We start from the raw sequence: 19465 nt of genomic DNA, 5'->3' as shown, positions 1-19465 counted from the left end.
CGTCTTGTTCTGTGGTTTATGTTTCGAAACAGCAGAAGGAACATTTTATCACTGTTAACAGTATAAATAATTATGGATGATAGATAATAATCAAAGACGCCCTGTGTGTGTGCAGTAGATGTATTAAACATGATGGTTAGTTTAGAGCTGCGGTGGTTAGTTGATTAGTCGATCAAAAGGAAATTAATCTGCGAATGTTTTGATAATTGGTTAATCGTTTCAGCCGTTTCTTTAAGCAAAAATGTGAGGATTGTCTGTTTTTCTTCATTATATGACAATAAATCAAATGTCTTAATATCTTTGGACTGTTAGTCAATCAAAACAAGCAAACTGAAAACATTAATTTGGGCTCTGAAAGACTGTGAATGCTGTTTTTTCACTATTTTTTAGCATTTCACTGACTAAACCGTTACTCGAAAACATAAATCTGCAGATTAATTGATAATAAATAATCGTTACTTGCAGCCTTAGTTAAGTAATTGTGTTTTTGGAGCCCCTGGACAATAAAGCTTTGTTGTTTTTTTTAATTCAACTCTATTGTGCTTTACTCTTTCCATAAAGTAACAGCAGAAGTGGCATTAGTACTAGTTAAAGCAGCAGTTGAGCTGCAATAGTAGTTGTATGGTAATACTTAAGAGTAGATGTAGTAATAGACGTTGTTATAGTAGCTGTAGTGGTAGTTTTATATTATTAGTATATATCAGTAAGTATTATAATACAGTAATAGTTGTAGCAAAGGTAGAAATGGTTGTAATAGTTGTAGTGATACTGTAGTAGTGAAAGACGTAGTAGCAGTAGTAGTAATAGCAATATTAATAGCAGTAGTGACAAATAGTAATTGTAATAGCAGTAATACAGTTATAACTGTAGTAGCTGCAGTATTTAGGAGTAATAACAGTAATAGTAGTAGTTGGAATAGTATTTATAATATACTGTATGTCCATTCATACTTGACAGGTGCATGTTAGCTTGTATTTGAGTTAAAAGGCTAGAAAACGTTACTGTAAGAAGCTTTGAGTGTGTGTTTGCGTGCATGTATCAGCTGCAGAGTGTGTGCGTGTGTGTGTGTGTGTGTGTGTGTGTGTGTGTGTGTGTGCGTGTGAGAGCGTGTTTGTTTTTACAGCCATCAGCAGGATCTCCACCTATGAAGGATGCCGAGCAGCACAGCGGAGGGGGAAAACGTCTCGGGGAAAACAAATGACTCTGTCTGCTATCAAGCTGCTATCTAATAAATGTTTTCAACCAGGAAAGAAATACGGTGCCGATGCCCGAATCACAGTCACATCACGCACGTACACGTCTCCTCTCAGTGCATCTGGACTCTCACCCTCCCTACCTCTCCATCAATCCATTTATTATATTCTTCTTTCAAATTTCACTTTAAGGCACGGTGCGCAAGAATTACTATTTATATGTTTTTAGAACATAAACCTGAAAAGGAAACCCAGGAGTTTCGTTTTAGATTCAAGTCTAAATGAGCAGGTGCACATGTGCTGTTGTGCCATGTTGGTATTTGTATCATAAAACATGGAGACTTTCGTGTGTCTTGAGCCAATTTTCTGCCATAAACTGATTTGTAAGAACGCAACGCTAAAAACAGAAAAGGGTACAATCCTGCTGCACCTCATGCAAAGAAAACGTCTGCTCCGTCTTAAAGGGTCTACTGCCAAACTGGAACTGAAGCACACTTAAAAAAGTAAGTGTTATATACAAGATAATGTTTGAAGGTTTTGCTGTAGTGTTACAGCTTGTGTGAAGCTCTGCTACACTTTTGAACACTCACTCCCATCTGCCATACTATAAAAACCAAACACAAGTTAACATAGCACATATGTTCAAATATCATCATTTAAAAGTTACTTTTAAAGGATTTTAAAATCAAACAGCACAGTTCTTAACAAATTCTCTGTTTTTTTTAAAATTTGGAACTTGTTCCAGTTCAGGTTATCAACACCCAACCCTCAGGAAACATTAATTTGATATTTTTTTAAACAATAGGAAGTGATGTAATCCACCTTGTCATTTAAAATGCATTAAAATGTGTGAACTTGGTAGCCAACTGGTAAAGGAGAACGCTACATAACCGCACCGTCCATGGTTTGATATCGACAGCATATTGTTGCCTGTCATCTCTCAACTATCATTATCTCATAAAAGCTTTAAATTCCCCCCAAAAATATACATATTTACAAAAAAAGTGTGTAAAAGTAATTGTATAGTAAACATAAACTTCATGTTGTGAAAGCATTTGTGTGAAACGCTGCTAGAAAAGTTAAAATTAGGTTCAATCCGTCTGCTATGAACGTTTTCTTCTGTAGGTGAACTCTGTTATAGCTGTTAATGGAGAGAAAGGAAAGAAGTGAAATGATTGAATTGGTTTTAAAAAAAAAAGTTCAAGTGGGTTTATGAAAACACCTCGCCTTATAGGATAATAAAAAATGAAGATAACAAAAAAATAATGATGCATTCTTCTAGGATGAAGTCTGCCCTTGAACCTGAAACACAAACAGACGTTTAAAAGACGACGGCAACAGAGACGTGACTTTCTAAAGGGAAACAGGACAGGAAACTAACTCTTTCAGCTTATAGCTGGTGAATCCCAACATCCACCGACCACTTTCCCCATCATATTATCAACAGCCGTATAAATTCAATTCACAAAGCTCAATAAGAAATACAAGGAAGTGAATCAGCGTAATGTATGAATAATAAAAAAAAAGCTTCTGTACTGCACATTTTTGTATGTCATTTTTTTTTGTAAACAGACAAATTTCCCTACGTCGTAACACATACACACTCTTCCCCGGTGACGTTTCCGGTGATTGAGCCTGTGACTCTGGGAGCCGACACATCGCTGACGGCAGCGAGGGGCAGGACAGGAAGTGGCTGCAGACAGGAAAAGAGGAAGTAGGAAGTAAAGAGGCGGGACGCTTCCCTGCTGCCAATCTGGGACCAGAAATGTCCTCCCTTCCTGTGCGAGTCTGTGACAGACACACATTGGGTTTTTTTTTTTAAACTTCTGTTGCAAATTAAAGCCAGCTATTGAACGAGGCAGATAATTGTTTGCACTAGCAGACACTGAAGTATGCAATCAGTCAAACTATCAACGAGCAGTTCTTTAATCACCACCGTTTGTATAACCTCAGAGGTGACGGAGGTCCCAAACTAGCTCCATGTTTACGACAAGCGTTGGCAAGATTATCTCATTACCATGAAGATCTGGTGGTAGCTATGCAACTAACTAATGAAAATACACAACATGTAAAGAAGTAGACATTATCAGGCCTTTTGAAACCTTAAAATTGGCCTCAGTCACATGTCAAAAGCGTGTCCCTTTCTGCTATGTGTTGTCCAATAAATAAGAAAACGCTTAAATGTTAAAAAGTAAACAAAAATCTAAAATAACTTCTCTTACATGGCCATTCTGGGGTCATAAATGTAGAGGCTTTACAGTTGCTTTCTCTGGTTTAAGTGGGTTTTTTTTCCATCCATCATAAAGAAATTAAATAATGCTTTTGCTAAATTGTAGTTAGCATCGATGCTAGCAGATATCCTTCACTGCTCTTCATTGTTTTTTTAACCGTAGATGAGATATGATGGAGGGGATGTTATCGTTGGCGAGCTGTGGTTACCTACAAAGCTGTTCTTCGCCACAAAGACAATGACACACATCTTCACAGAGGCATATTTTAAGAATTGAAGCCTTTTAGCATGTTGAAATGGATTGTTCTTGGAGGTAAATAGCATCTAATCAAATCCAAATCCAGTGTCCAAACCACCCCTTCCCCTTTAAAATCCTTTACAAGATCTATTTCGGTTAAGCTTTCAACAATTTTGAGCTTTGCCAAACAAATCCAGGTTATTTTCCCAACTTGGAAGCAGATCCAAAGTGTAACCCTGACATCTCATTGGATGTGACCGTCAGCTAAACGGCTAAAATGCGAACAAGCAAATCCAGGTGCCAGTTTCCGCTTGAGAGTATTTTTAGCATATATGTGCATTAAGGGCACGTAGTGGAGACAGGAAAGAGAGGAGCGACAGAGTGAGGGGAAGGTACAGTGTGTGACAAAGGATATGAGCTGGATTCACACCAGCAACATTGTGAGTACATGGTGTGTGTGTTGGCCCGCTGAGGCAGCAGGGCAGCCGCAGGAAGTTTGGATATGTAGTTTGTTTTTAATCGGAGCAGCACGGCTGGGAGGAACTCAGCTGCTGGGAAACAGCCGAAAACAGAATTAGAGGAGAGGAGGGGTTTGGGGTGGTGCAGGTTGAATTATTGAAGAAGGGCAGATGGACCGCTCAAACTGTTTACCAATTACTTCTCTATAAACATCACAGCTGCATGGAAAACAACTGTCTATCATCTACACCGGTTTCAGTTCCTTCCATTGAAGTGCAGAGTACAGAAATATTCACCAATTCTAAGTAGACAATGACAAGATGCAAAAAAGGAAGGAAAATGATGAATCTCTGCAAATCATCAAAAATAAAAATGATCAGAATCTGGGAAAGCATGTGATCAGTTAGCTTGTTAACATGTGATCAGTTAGCTTGTTAACATGGGTATGGTTCACATTTTAACATGCTAACATTTAGAATGTAACATTTGGCTCATTGACATGTGAACAGTTAGCATTTTAACATGCTAATGTTTAGAATATGATTTTTACAATGTTAGCTTGTTAACATGTGATCTGTTAGCTTGTTAACATGGGTATGGTTCACATTTTAACATGCTAACATTCAGAATGTAACGATTAGCTCATTAACATGTGAAGACTTAGCATTTTAACATGCTAATGTTTAGGATATGATTTTTACAATGTTGGCTTGTTAACATGTGATCAGTTAGCTTGTTAACATGTGACCAGTTAGCTTGTTACAATGGGTATGGTTCACATTTTAACATGTTAACATTCAGAATGTAACATTTAGTTCATTGACATGTGAATAGTTATCATTTTAACATGCTAATGTTTAGAATATGAATTTTACAATGTTGGCTTGTTAACATGTGACCAGTTAGCTTGTTACAATGGGTATGGTTCACATTTTAACATGTTAACATTCAGAATGTAACATTTAGTTCATTGACATGTGAATAGTTATCATTTTAACATGCTAATGTTTAGAATATGAATTTTACAATGTTAGCTTGTTAACATGTGATCAGTTAGCTTGTTACAATGGGTATGGTTCACATTTTAACATGCTAACATTTAGAATGTAACAATTAGCTCATTAACATGTGAACAGTTAGCATTTTAACATGATAATGTTTAGGATATGATTTTTACAATGTTGGCTTGTTAACATGTGACCAGTTAGCTTGTTAACATGGGTACAGTTCACATTTTAACATGCTAATGTTTAAAATATGATTTTTACAATGTTAGCTTGTTAACCTGTGATCAGTTAGCTTGTTAACATGTGATCAGTTAGCTTGTTAACATGGGTATGGTTCACATTTTAACATGCTAACATTTAGAATGTAACATTTAGCTCATTGACATGTGAACAGTTAGCATTTTAACATGCTAATGTTTAGAATATGATTTTTACAATGTTAGCTTGTTAACATGGGTACAGTCCACATTTCAACTTGCTGAAATTTAGAATGTTACATTTATAAATGAGCTAATTAACAAATGGCCAGTTAACATACGAATACGCCAACATTCAGCATGTAATGTTTATCATATCAGCTTATTAGCATGCTAACTGTGGCTAATGTTCTGAATCTTTATGAGAGTTAAATTCCTATTTATGTAAGTTTCTCTAGTTAAAAAGAGCAAAGTGGGTAGATAGGTTCTAGTGATAGCTTGAAGATCAGAGATATTTGAAATATTACATTTTTATGTTTCACTTGATTAACAGATGCCATTGGGTGAACACATTTATGAAAAGTTCATTACATTATCAAGTTTATTTGTATTTATCTAGCATGTGGAATTAGACCTTTAAATCTGTTAGAAAAGTAAAACAAATGTTTGTTTGTTGTTTAAGTTGGCATAATATATTTAAATGGGCCATCTGGCTGACAGGAGGTTTCTGTTAATCAAGTAAAGCTTCTAGTCTCTGTAAAATCTTGATGAACAATGGTCTAAGATGTTGTAGACAGCAGTCATGGTCAGAAATAGTTATTATTTTTAAGGCTTTCACAATCACCAGAGATTAAGGTTTACAACATCAGAAAAAGTTAGGTTATGCCACTGCATGGTTCACTCACAGAAAAGTTTCAGATGCAAATAGTATTCTAAGTAGTGTCGCGGTATCGAACTGATCTCTTGTTTACCATACAATTACACTTCAGGTAGGACGACAATCTCCTCAAAAATGTTTTGGACATTTGAGAGAGTCAACACAAAAAGTTTAATTTCCAAGATTCCAGGGTCAAAGTCATAAAAAATCATACAAATAAATGTCCTTGGAAAAGTTAGACGAATGGTATTTTCTTTAAAACACAAAGTAGGTTATAAGGACAATCCCCATGCCAGTCTAATCAAAGTCACTAACTAACCTTTGACCTCTGTGGCTATTCTTAGCAGGCCCCATATTGTTGCCCTGCGAGTCACACGCAGATTTTGCTCCGCCGCCATCACACAATGAGGGGTCAATCAGGATAAGCTAACCGCTAACAGACAATACAAGTCAATGGAGGGGGTTAATGACTTTTGACCTGGCGGCTTGATTCCTGGTTTGAACTACAAAAGACACTTTTACTTGTGTTTTTATAAGATATTGGAGTATAATAAGTGTGACAGAAGCAGGGCCATTGTGTGGGTTATCTGCAGTGTAATATTTTGTCTGGTAATCAGTGAATGTTACAGCACTATTGTTGATGTGACTGGCCAACTCTGACTGATGTTTGTGTTTTTAATCAGTTAGTCCAGGGTTTGTACATGCCAAAAACTGAACATTCGCCCTCTTGAGTTCTGAAAAAAAAAATCCCCGATAAGATTGATTTCGTAATAAATAAACACTTTTAAGAAAATATTTCAAACAAAATCAAACCAACACAAATTTGTTTGGATTGATATTACCAAGATTTGAGCTGATAAAACAAACTAAGATTGTTTTAAGTCTCTAGCAATAGTTGAAAGATGATGATGACTGTTTATTATCTCATTTTGACAGACATTCGTCAGTTGAGGACACATTAGCAGCGTCATGAAAATACATTTATTTCAGCTCTACTTGAGTCTTTTCCAATAAATGAAAACACTTAACTTGGTGCAACTTCCTATACTGATAATTTACAAGCTGTTCCACCCATTTTAATGGTGATTTTTCATACCATTGAAATACAATAATGTTATAAAACAGGCGTTATCTGTCTGTAATAAATGTGTGTATTCTTGTGGTTTTGTCTACAGTACAGCAGAGGGGTGGACACACACACACACACACACACACACACACACACACACACACACACACACACACACACACACACACACACTAAGAGGGGCACAAAGGTAGTTTTTGTTCCCTCTGTCGCTGGAACTTCAGCTTTGCTTGGTCATCATGGATAAATGCCCCTCTTATCGAGCACAACGGGCACAGACAGAGTCCTACACACATATACACACACACATACACACACACACACGGCTACGGAGTTGTATAGTGCTCCCACTTTAGAAGCAGATACTTTTAAAATAAAATTACAGTACTTACTAAATTGGAAGCCAATATTGGAGTCAGGAAAAGCCAGTTAGATGTTTTCTTGCATTTTTAATTTCTGAAGTCGGACAAAAAGCGCGTGTGTGTGTGTGTGTCTGTGTCTGTGTGTGTGTCTGTGTCTGTGTGTGTGTGTGTGTGTGCGTGCGTGTGTCTCCTCGTCTTCATCATCAGTGGCAGCTGCCCGCACTGATAGTTGCTTTGTTTTCAGTGAGTGCTTCTTAATGAGGTCAAAGGCTACTTAGGGCCATAGGACACTGGCAAGGAGAAACAAGAGGTACCTTCATCACAGTCAGAACACACACACACACACACACACACACACACACACACACACACACACACACACACACACACACACAGGCACTCACAGCTATTCATTACATTTGACCAAGACAAGGTCCAAAAATCAGTTGCTGGAGAAAGAGACTCATTGTGTGTGTGTGTGTGTGTGTGTGTGTGTGTGTGTGTGTGTGTGTGTGTGTGTGTATAAAAGCAGATGGGTCGACTGATTTCTATTTGGAAAGCGGTCGGGTCTATTTGATTTATCAGTTAGTATAATGAGAAGATGAGCATGAGTAGTCACACGTCTTTGCTTTTACAAACATAAATTACGAGGGGACTTTTTCTTTCCTCGCCAAGTTAAATCTGAAATCTCTCACAACTCCACATAGGTATGTTTATCTGATTACTGGGAATAACCAGATTATGTTCCAGTTAAGTGTTTACATGGTTCACGGTGACCTGATTTTTACAATAACCGGAGGATTACATGTTGTGTTTGATAATCAGGTTAATGTCCAGAAGTGTGTGTGTGTGTGTGTGTGTGGTGACCTAAAGGAAACGTCTTACATCATAAAACCGTAGAAAGAAAATGGAGCGACTCTTTCATGATGATGATATTTAGTTGTATCATAAATTTGGATTTCATAGTTCATACACAAAACGCTGACAGTAACCAGACTACACTGTAGACATGTGACAGTAATTCAGATGTGATGATTAATCCAGATCTTTTAATCAAGTTGTGCTGCAGCTTGTGTGCAGCCTTATCTCAGCCAGGTGAGTGATTTTACGGTGTTTATACAGTATGATGTCTACAATAATGAGTTTTTTCTTAGTCTCATAATAAAACAATGGATGTATAAGTACCAAATCAGTGCCACAGATAAATGTCTGTGTTAATCTTTATCTTGGACTTGGCAATAATTACTTATTATTAACTTGCGTCTCTCTATATAACTGTATAACCTGGTTCTCATAATGAGAAACAAGGTTCTCAGCTCTCATGTCAAAATGGATGATAAGTTTCTTTCTATCAAAAAACTGCCATAATGTGAGATCTTAAACACGAGAATATTAGGGCTGCAACTAACGATCTGTCAATTATTTTCTCAACTTATCAATTAGTTGTTTGGTCATTAAAATGTCGATCATTGCTTCCCAAAGTGCAACCTCAAATCTCTCATTTTGTCCCGACCAACAGTCCATAACATAAAGATGATCAGTTTACTATCATAGAGGACTTAAGGAACCAGAAAATATTCAAATTCGAGAGGCTGGAACGAGAAAACAATTAAACCATCATCAGAATAATTTTCTGTTGATCGATTAATCGTTACAGCTCTAAAGAATATTATACAAGTTTTTAAAAACTGTAAGATTTTGCTCTGCTTACGTATCTTTTAAAAAGTCATTTGATTTAGTGGAATAGATAAATTCCTTCTAATTTTTACCAATTTAGATTTGAAAACTTAATCTGTGATAATGATATATCATATACGACCACCTGTTATCATGTGACCAAAGTTTTAGGTGACATGATGACGCCTGAGCATGTTCAATTAGCTTAAGAAGGCCGTGATATACAGTCCAAAACTCACAAAAAAAGCTGGCCAATTTTTAATTATAATTACATCAGTATTAATTTAGTCCATACTGTCCGACACTAACACTCTGACTGATATAACAAAGCGGTGACTCGACCGACGCCGAGTTCATGAAAGCTTTAAGATCAGATTTGAACTCGGGTGGCTGAGAGCAGAAACGCTCTCATGCAACAGAAAGTTAATTCCAAACAAACGCTAAAAACCCAATTATTTCACTGATTAGTAACAGCAACAAAATTAACTTGACACCGAAAAATGTGGAGTAATAAATGACTCAAGGATTGCTTCTTTAGAGTTGGAGTCAATATGGAACCAATTTTCTCTCTTCTTTGATAATTAATTACTCCTGTATGGTGTATAAAAATTCAGCTTATTCCTGAGCCTGTGTTAATGAGGCAGACAGAAGGGAATTGTCAACACTACTACCTCTCTCTCTCACTCACACACACACACACACACTCTAACTCACCTGGAGACAAACCCCTTTATTGAGAAGCAGGCAGCCATCTTTGATTAGATGGAGTGACTCAGCAGGCAGCGAACACAAGGGGGTGTGTTTGTGTTTTTTATGTGTGTGTGTCTGTGATTCTGTGTGCCAGCACAATGAATGAGCGCGTTTGTGTTCATGTGGGAATATGTAAAAAGTGTGTGACTGTGGCTATATGTGTGTTGTCATACCTCGTGGTCTGGTATCTCAGAGGAAAGAGTCTTTCCCAGCACTGCTGCCGTCAGGTAGGTCCAGCAACGAGCCGTATTCGCCAGGTTATAACCTCCTGGTGAGAGAGAAGGGGAGACACGGTCCATTATTTTGTGGTTACATCCTACGTATATGTCAAGATGTTAATGGTTCCTGAAGTCCAAACCTGCTGAAGTGTGTCTGAGCAAAGCCAACTACCCCGAATGTTATGAAGTCCTTCACTAAAAAGTTTTAAATCTATCTGATAATGTTTTATTTCAATTTAATGAGTGATAGTCACAGATGTAAGCTGAAAAGAAAGGTTAAACAGCTGAAATAAGGGATTGAGAGTACGTTCAAACAAGTCTGGCTGAATCTGAAAACACTGTTTACTGTATGTCTAAAAACTCACTCGCATTTTCAGTTGTTTTTCATGACAATCTTCCATAATTACAACTCCAAAAACACAATAAAAAAAACATGGTTACACTGCCAAACTCAGCTGGATAATCCTCCGTTCTATCCTCTCCGGCTCTCCTTAATAACTTAATACAGCTAAGTTACAATTTATTTGCTCTTATTGACTTTTTGTTTTCCTATTTCCGTTGTCAGTCAACGGAAAAAGTATAAAAAAAAAGTGATTGGATTGATGGCCTTGTTAACCGAGCAAATCAGTAAATCAATCAAATCACAATTTTATGATCACAAAGTCTGATGTAATAAAAATAAATACAGTTTATTGGGCTCAGCTGTGTTTTTTTTTAAAAAGTTTTTTGGTATTTTTTTGTTTATTAGACAGTCGATAGTACAGAGTCAGACAGTAAACAAGGGGAGAAAACATGAAAAAAGGTGTGGACATAGTAAAACTCAATGACTCATCACAACCAACTGGAGGAAAACAAAATATAAAGCCAGAAAAGTTACCCATGTTCTCTCATAAAAAAAAAAAGACTAATAGAAAAGAGATCAAGTGAAGGGTGAAGAGGATGGATTTGAGTAGAATCAAGAGAATGACATAAAAAAAAAAAAAGGGGGGGGGGGATATAACGGAGAGAAAGTATGTAGGACAGAGAGGGAGGGAGAGAAAGGAAGAGAGGTGGGATTGTAGTTGAGTAAAATGGCTTCATTGTGTCGTATAATTAGTAGCTATCATCTGGCCAAGGGCTGAGGGGTCTGGAACAGAGCACGATGTGAGTGTGTGTGAGTGTGTGTGGATGATGGATCTGTGTGTGTGTGTGTGTGTGAAATTGTGCACAAGTGAGTGAATCACTGAGATTTAAAGCAAACACACACACAAAGCATATGTTGCATTATCTACCTCTCATTGGATGTATTTAAAGCACACACACACACACACACACTAACACATGAACATACACGTATGTAGTCACACAGCATCAGCACAGAATAATAAACACACACACATACACACACAAACAGAGCATACACACCTCCTCCCAGCAGCAGCGTAGGTAGCTGCCACTGCAGGACATACTGCAGACACTTGCCGACCCCCACCGGGGTCATGTTAAAGGAGCACATGGGGTCGCCCGCCATGGTGTCGGCACCCAGCTGCATCACCACCGCCTCCGGGTTGAACTGTGCCCGTACTTCCTGCATCACACTGCAAAACCAGAGAGAGCAGGAAGCATGTCATCCCCCCCCCCCGATGACGTCAGAATGTTTGCTTTGCATTTACGTTCGCTTATGCTGCTATCAGTTATTTATCATTAACTGACTAGAACATGTCTGGAAGTAGTGAATCAGAATTTTGTCAGAGACCAACAGCCGCCCAGAATCAAAAGATATTTAATTTACTATCATATATGACACATAAAAGCATCAAATCTTTACATTAAATCCGGATGTTTGGCCTTTTAAATTGCTAAAATAATTAAATGATTATTAAATAGTTGCACCAATTAGTCAATTCAGCTCTAATTGCACTATCATGTTTTATAAAATCTGACCAGCTGTGCTTTCTGTTCTACATAGACTGGTCTATAGTCAGTTCCACCAATCAGAAGTCACGGAACACTGGCTGTAGTCGGCTCAGCCAATCACAAGTGACGGAACACTAGTCTGTTATGAGTTCCACCAATCACAGCTTTAAGTCACAAGTCAAAAGTGTTTCTTGTATCAGTCCAGCTAGAAGTAAATTATGGGATATTGTTTGATTTTGGATCAATAAATGAATCTGTAATAGCTGCTAGTTGGGAAAACTGTTGTTTGTTGTGTTGTTGTTGAAATTTTTGTTTTATCAAAAAGATTTAGTATGAAACAGGAGGTTATTGGTTTAAGTGCTTGATTGACAGGTGTCTCAACCAATTACACTCCGCTGAGATGATTGATTGACTGTTTTCATGCTCTACACAGGCTTATTATCCTTTTTCTCATATGTAGATTTTCTGGCTTCAGTGACTAATAAGATGGCAGCAAAGGTCAACTCATATTCAACTTGAAAATCATCATAGATTATAACTTAATTTCAGAAAACCTGATAAACCTGCGGTGTGTATTTTGGGGGGTTTTCTGACAGACACTGACACTGAGATTTCGAGCTGTTGTGATTTGCACTTGTTGAAGCAACACGTGTGCATTTTTCAGTCTGGGAGAAAAATCCTTCAGCTACAGAAGTTAAAGTTCAAGACTCCATTGTTTGAAGGAATCCCCCTGTCGAAGAATCCTTGAGAAAGATGCTGAAACTCCACTAGCTCCAAGGCTGCTGCTCTGTAGCTGAACCTGACCTTTGACCTCTGCGGAGGGGATGTGGTCGGGAGAGGGGAAGGGAAAATTGGATTTCTCCTCAGGGATCGGTGAGGAAAAAATTTTTTAAAAGACTTGCCTCTGAGTTGTACAGGGGTTTCCTAATACTTCTGTGTGTGTGTGTATGTGTTTACCTGGTAAAAACTTGGTAGTATCTGTCATCCTTGATTCCATCCTCCAGCGGTACGTTGATGGCGTACCAGCGACCTTTACCCAGCCCAGTGTCTGTCAGGTCACCCGTACCTATACACACACACACACTTATCTTAAACTCTACCGTAATATATGTAATATATGTTATCATATCACAACATTTTTTGTCTTAAACATCTGCAGGGACGGACCTGGGAAGAATCCAGGAGAAAACTTATGGAGAGAGACTGTCATGACTTTGGAGGTGAAGCTGAAGGCGTCTTCAACACCTGCAAGGAGAGAATGATCATAATGGATCACTACAGAAGAAAGCAAACACTAAATTTCACACTAGTTTAAGAGATATCTTCATCAAAACAGAAGCTTATTTCAAATATTCTCTGTCTACGAGCCAGACTGCCCTCTGAACTCACTACAATTTTGATACTTTTATTGTTTGTTTGTGTACCGTCTCCGTGATGCAGGTCGACGTCCACGTACAGGACTCTCTCATATTTCTCCCTCAGTTTGAGGATTCCCAACACAGCGTCGTTCACGTAACAGAAACCTGACGCCTCGTCCCTGGAGGGGAGAGAGAGAGAGAAATAAAAATGATTCTTTACCAACAGCGCCCTCATCAGGTGACTTGGTGCAACTGATAGCTTACCTGAGGAGTTTATGTAGCTCCTCATGATTACAGATAACTTAAAAATGACTAACTTTATCCACCACAGCCTCCATTTATTAAGTAATAGTTGCATAAACTGGTCTTGGTGATGATTTAACTTAAAAGTATGACGACACAAGTACAACGAGAGTGTTTCAGCTCATCACAACTAAACTCAAACTGTATTCCAGCATCTTGTCGACTTTCATATATTAAAATACAATATTAGTATTAAAGCAGAATGGATAACATCACTAGGAACTTAGTTGTTATACGTGTTTGACTATGCTGCTTTCATCTGTGTGAAACGTTGACTTACTTCTTGGCGTGGTGCCACCCTCCTGCCCAGTTGATGGCCACTTCACACGTCTTGTCAAGCAAGCACTGGGCTCCTGTCAGTGTAGCGCCTCCTACTGCTGCTGCGTAGTCGAATATCCCCTCCACCACCGGACAGTCATAACCTGGAAGAAGACATGGAAAAATAATCATTTAAAAAAAAAAAAAAACCTTATAAAAAGGCCAAAGCCCACAATGCTGCCTTAAAATAGCTTATTTTGTCTAAAAAGTGAAAAGTTCAGCACTGAGATGTATAATAATCCAATAAATACACTCAATGGTAGTATCTGTGAGTGGTTATTTCTACATTTTAGTGTTCAACTGCCAAAAAACTGCACTGCAACAGTCTGAAAACTTGATATTTTTTCATGCTGGCTTCACTTCTTTGACCTCAATGCCCTTGCAAAAAAAAGGGACTAAATCCCTGATGGGCTGTGGGGAGAGATAAGCAGAAAATACAATAAAAGGGATGAAATGGAAAAAGCAGAAATGGAAGAATGAAAAAGGGAAACAAAAAAACTGGAAAAAAAAAAGGAGAGTCAGAGAGCTGAAACAAAAGACACGACATGAGAGAGAAGGAAGGGTGGACAGAAATGAGTGATAGATGGCAAACAATAGAATGTGGCAAAAGATAAATTAAAGAGACAAAGGACAGAAGTGACAGAGAGAAAAAAAGGTCTGTATCCAGGAAAAAGGTGGAGCACTTTGCTTTTGCAACAAGAAAGGAAGGATGGACCAGAGAGACAGAGAGAGGTGTGGAGAAGACAAAAGGAGGAAGCGACAGAGGGATGAGTCGAGGACATAAAGAAGAGCGAAACGGGCGGAGGAGGGCGGGGGAAAGAAAGGCGAGGGGAGACAGATAGGAAATAAAAACAAGAAAAAGGGGGCGAACTTGTGGATGAGTCTAAAGTTAGAAAATTTAAAGTATGGAGAAAGTTTGAGCTAAGAGCCGACTGGACATCCAGAAACAACAAACCATGGAGGGATCTTTCTAACAGCATCCCTCCCTCATGGGGTCAAGTTTGGATTGTGTTGCTATCTTGGCCAAACTAAACTGATGATGTGATGGCAAAGTCATTGTGTTGACATTATTTTTAAACTCAGAGCAATGAGAAAGCAATCTGCCTCCTCAGAAAAAGGGGTAAAATTACATCTAAGTGGATTAAAAACCTTAACGATACACTGTTCAGTCTGTGTAACGTTTGTATTTGGTGTTATAGCTCCCCCTGGTGTCAATAAATACGTACTGCATGTGATTCCTAAAGTCTTCCCTACCTAATTGTCCATTTAAATCCCTCTGTGTTAAATAAGAAGGTTTAGAAACAATAAAATCTGAATGAGCCACTTGCTTGTTCTCGCAATTGTGAAACTGAAAGTAAAAAACATGCAAACTTGATCCAGTATAGGATATTCAAGCACATGAAATAGCATCACAGAGAGGTAGAATTAACTTGTTTTGGCCAGAAGGGGGAAGAAGTTATTACCGGCGTTTCTCACCCAGGCCGTAGTCGACTGACTGAGGGTCGTCGTTGTCTCCGTCCTGGCTGATCTTGTGAAGATGCTCCAGGTAGGAGTCTGTGTGGAACTTGGCCATTTCCTCTATGGTAGCAGCACGAGGTTTCACCATGCTGGAGAAAAAAAAAGGGGGAAAACAATCAGAATCATCTTTTTTGGCCAAGTATGTTTACACGTATAAGGAATTTGACTCCGGTTTAGTAGCTCATAATGTACTTACACAATGAATGACTTTATACAGGTGAAATGGTTTCTGTTAACTGTAAACGGGATACAAATAGTGCAAAGAAGTAAAGAGTGCTGAGATAAATATTATGCACATTTTTGTATTTTAGACTAAAATAAATAAATATAATTTGTAGGTTTTGTGGGTATTATAGTGTCACACAGTGATTTAAGGGGGAAGAAAGTGTTCCTGTGTCTGGTGTTTTTGGTGCACAGTGTTCTGTGGCGCCTGGAGGTGTGCAGGTATGCATCGATAATCTTTTCTGCAGACTGTCCATTGTAGTTTGTTCCTGTCTCTGTTTGGTAGCCGATCCAGACCAGACTGTGATGGATGTGCGGAGAACAGACTGAGCGACTGCGGTGTAAAAGTGGATCAGCAGCTCCTGAGGCAGGTTGTATTTCCTGAGCTGGCGCAGACATAGTACATGTCCTCTGCAGAGCCTTTTTGAGCGCAGTCCCATGTTAACTGCATCATCCTCTGACCTCTCCAAGGACTTCATGACTACAGACGTCAGGGCTGTAGTTGTTCAGATCGGTGATGGAGGGTTTTCTTGGGGACCGGGACTTTCAGACAGGTGGGTGACCTGCCGTTTGGGCCTGGTGTTGTCCTGATCTGTCTGTTAAAGAGCTGCCACACATCCTTTTCACAAGCCGCCAGTGCTGGTGGGCAGCCAGGAGGTAGTTGGAACAGGTGAGGGGCGTGAAACTTGCAGTAAAACACATTCAGGTCTTTGGCTAGTTGGAGGTTCTCTGCAGTGTAGGAGGGGGGTTTCCTGTAGTTGGTGACGTCCTGCAGAGCTTCTCCACGCTGATGCAGGATTAGCTGAAAACCTGTTTTTCAGCTTTTCAGTGTAGCTCCTCTCTGCTACTCTGATCTCTTTTATCAGTGTATTTGTCAGTAATGGTACAAGACAAGCTGCTTACACAAGTACGGCTGCATAGGCAGTAGCAGAGTAACATCATTGGTTTTTTCACTGTGCTGCCAAATAAATATGTGAATGTAACATCTGCAGCTGGTTAATGGGACACCTCTTTTTTAAAAAAATCAGAAACAACTAAGTGCACACAAAGCCAGCAATAAACAGCAACCTACCACAAACTGCTGTGCTCATATAAAATAAATAATCCGAACCAAATGCTGCGTTGCAATATCAGGGATGGAAAATAAACACAAATGTCTGTTTAACAATATCCAAAGCAAATGCTTTACCTGATCACTGAATTAAATCAAGACAAAAATGACACTTGGATCAAGGCAGAAAAAGCAGAAAAATGTATAACAAATAAAATTCTTCCTTCAAAGCCAATTCAGTCACTTCAAACTAACTTTATTTGTCCTTAAGTGGCTTTAAAAACCTGAAGAGTAGGAACATATAAAAAATAACCGACAGGATATCAAAACACAAGCCTATATAACACTGCAGAGTAAAAAGTAAAACCTCTATATTGTTCTTATACAATACACTAGATATAACAAATGCTGTGCAATGTACAAAATACTGTAGATTTCAAGACACTATTCAATATACTAACTATCTGTTTTCACTATTTGTATTGATTAAAACAATTTTCTGTTCCTTATACTTCAAATTACTCTCATGAAGTTGGCAAAAATAAAAGTCTTTGATGTTTCGGGCTCCTTCTGCTTGGAATAATTTATCTGTAAATATCTGCTTTCTGTCATCATTTGGATTATTTAAAATGTGTTTTCTATCTTGAAACAAATGTCCTATGTTTTTAGTAATACTCTTACTGACAGTTACTTCATAGATTGATCATTTTTCTTTTGATTGAGTGTCTAGCCTAAGGTTGTAACTCTTCTTTGGTTTTGTTAGTTCTTTTTTTGTTTCTTTTATCATTTGTTCGTTTGTCTTTTTAATGTTGAGTTATGTATTATTGTGTTTTGTATTGTTCTGTTTTCCATTTGTTTTGTGAGTGTTTGTTTGTGACCCCCCCTTGAAAAAAAAAAGGATGATGCATCTCAAGGGTTTTTATCCTGATATAATACATTTCCTCAATAAAACAAACTATACAACAGACAGACAGCTGTACACAGAGTGATCACAGCTTTCTGCAAGTTCAATGTAAGACTTTTCACAGCATATTTACTGACAGGAAGATTTTGAAACAAGTGAACCAAAAGAGGATTTATCACTAGAAACTATTGATGGAAGAAAACCAGCACATCAAGAAAAACTATATATAAAAGACACCTTAGACCATATTCAAGACTCAAAGGGAATCTTTAACTGTAATTAATACCCTTTCAGGTCTTAAATTTAGATAAATAACAATGAATAGTTTTCTCAACAACTTGTATACTGTACAGTTCAATATAGAGAAGCTAAGTTTAGCTTTGTCCAGTGGAATACATGTACAGTATGTGGTTATATGTGACTGAGAGTGATTTATGTCTACATACATTCTGTTTTGAAAAAGTAGAAGGTAAACTACTGTTCCATAAAATATATTTTAATGGACAGGTTCACAGTTTTTCAAGCCTGTCCTAAAACAACAGTCAAGTGCACGAATGAACGTTGAAATAGGTTTTTCTTGCCGAAATCATTCCTCCTGTTCATACTGACCATTAGAAGATCCCTTCATAATGCACTTAGAATGTAAATGATGGGGGACAAAATCCAGTCCTCCTTCTGTGCAAAAATGTATTTAAAAGTTTATCTGAAGCTAATATGAAGCTTCAGTGGATATCTTTCAACTTTACAGTCTTTTTAGTGCCAAAGTCCCTCATTTTGTTACTCTACTTCCGCAGCTCAACAGGGAAACACAAAGAGGGAATATGATGCTAAAAAGACTGTAAATGTGGCAGATATCCACTTGATATGACTAACTCAGACTGCTGAAGCCTCATATAAGCTTCACATCAACTTTTAAATGCATTTTTGCACAAAAAGTGGATTTTAGCCTCCATCACTTACATAGAAAGCACATTTAAAGGGGATATTTTAACAGCCAGTATGAACAGGAGGAATGATTACAGCGAGGAAAACCTCTTTCAGTGTTCCTTTGGGCGCCTGACTGTTGTTTTAAAACATACTTGAAAAATTGTGAGCCTATTCTTTAATGGAAGAAACTAACATTAGCTTAAAAACACTAAACTTACCTCATATGTTTGAGCAGTCCATACGCCTCTATCAGTGAGTGGACCATACTCGCCTGGAAATGTAGTAAAAATACAAAACCACTGATTGAAATGTAGTCTAAACAATGAAGTATGTTACAGCAAACAAAGCCGGTAAATAAATGCTCCTCATTCAATCCAACTCACCCGATTTGGTACTTTGGATAAAGAGTCGCAGGTGTCGATGTACTCCGGGCTAAAAACGTACGCGACTTTCCGTTTACTGCAGCTGTCATCATCACTGTCTCCTCTGCAACTCATTTACGTTGGATAAAATGTAGATGATTTAACGGAGACTGTAGCTAAAAAAACAAATTTACACTGAAGAGAAAAGATGATCGGCTCCTTCTTCTTCTCAAGTCTGGTGTTACACCGTCAACAGTCCCTCCGGTGAAGTCGGCCAACGGCTTTTTTTTAAACGACCAACGGCTGTTTTT

General features: G+C 38.1%; 1 protein-coding gene across 1 annotated transcript in view; it reads right to left on the bottom strand.

Annotated features, from left to right (window-relative positions):
• Positions 1–19465, bottom strand: part of hdac8 (histone deacetylase 8) — a 33860-nt gene extending 14395 nt beyond the window's left edge. The window contains exons 1-9 of the mRNA XM_042401121.1: positions 19176–19465; positions 19011–19063; positions 15647–15777; positions 14133–14274; positions 13616–13728; positions 13359–13436; positions 13149–13257; positions 11700–11872; positions 10251–10345 (exon numbers count right to left, since the gene is read on the bottom strand). Of these exons, the coding sequence (XP_042257055.1) occupies positions 10251–10345; positions 11700–11872; positions 13149–13257; positions 13359–13436; positions 13616–13728; positions 14133–14274; positions 15647–15777; positions 19011–19063; positions 19176–19289 (1008 nt within the window). The 5' untranslated portion in view covers positions 19290–19465. The remainder of the gene's footprint in view (positions 1–10250; positions 10346–11699; positions 11873–13148; positions 13258–13358; positions 13437–13615; positions 13729–14132; positions 14275–15646; positions 15778–19010; positions 19064–19175) is intronic.

The sequence above is a fragment of the Thunnus maccoyii genome, chromosome 22 (genome assembly GCF_910596095.1).
Source record: "Thunnus maccoyii chromosome 22, fThuMac1.1, whole genome shotgun sequence".
In the NCBI taxonomy this organism is placed as follows: Eukaryota; Metazoa; Chordata; class Actinopteri; order Scombriformes; family Scombridae; genus Thunnus; species Thunnus maccoyii.
This window is presented reverse-complemented; position numbering and strand designations above follow the sequence as displayed.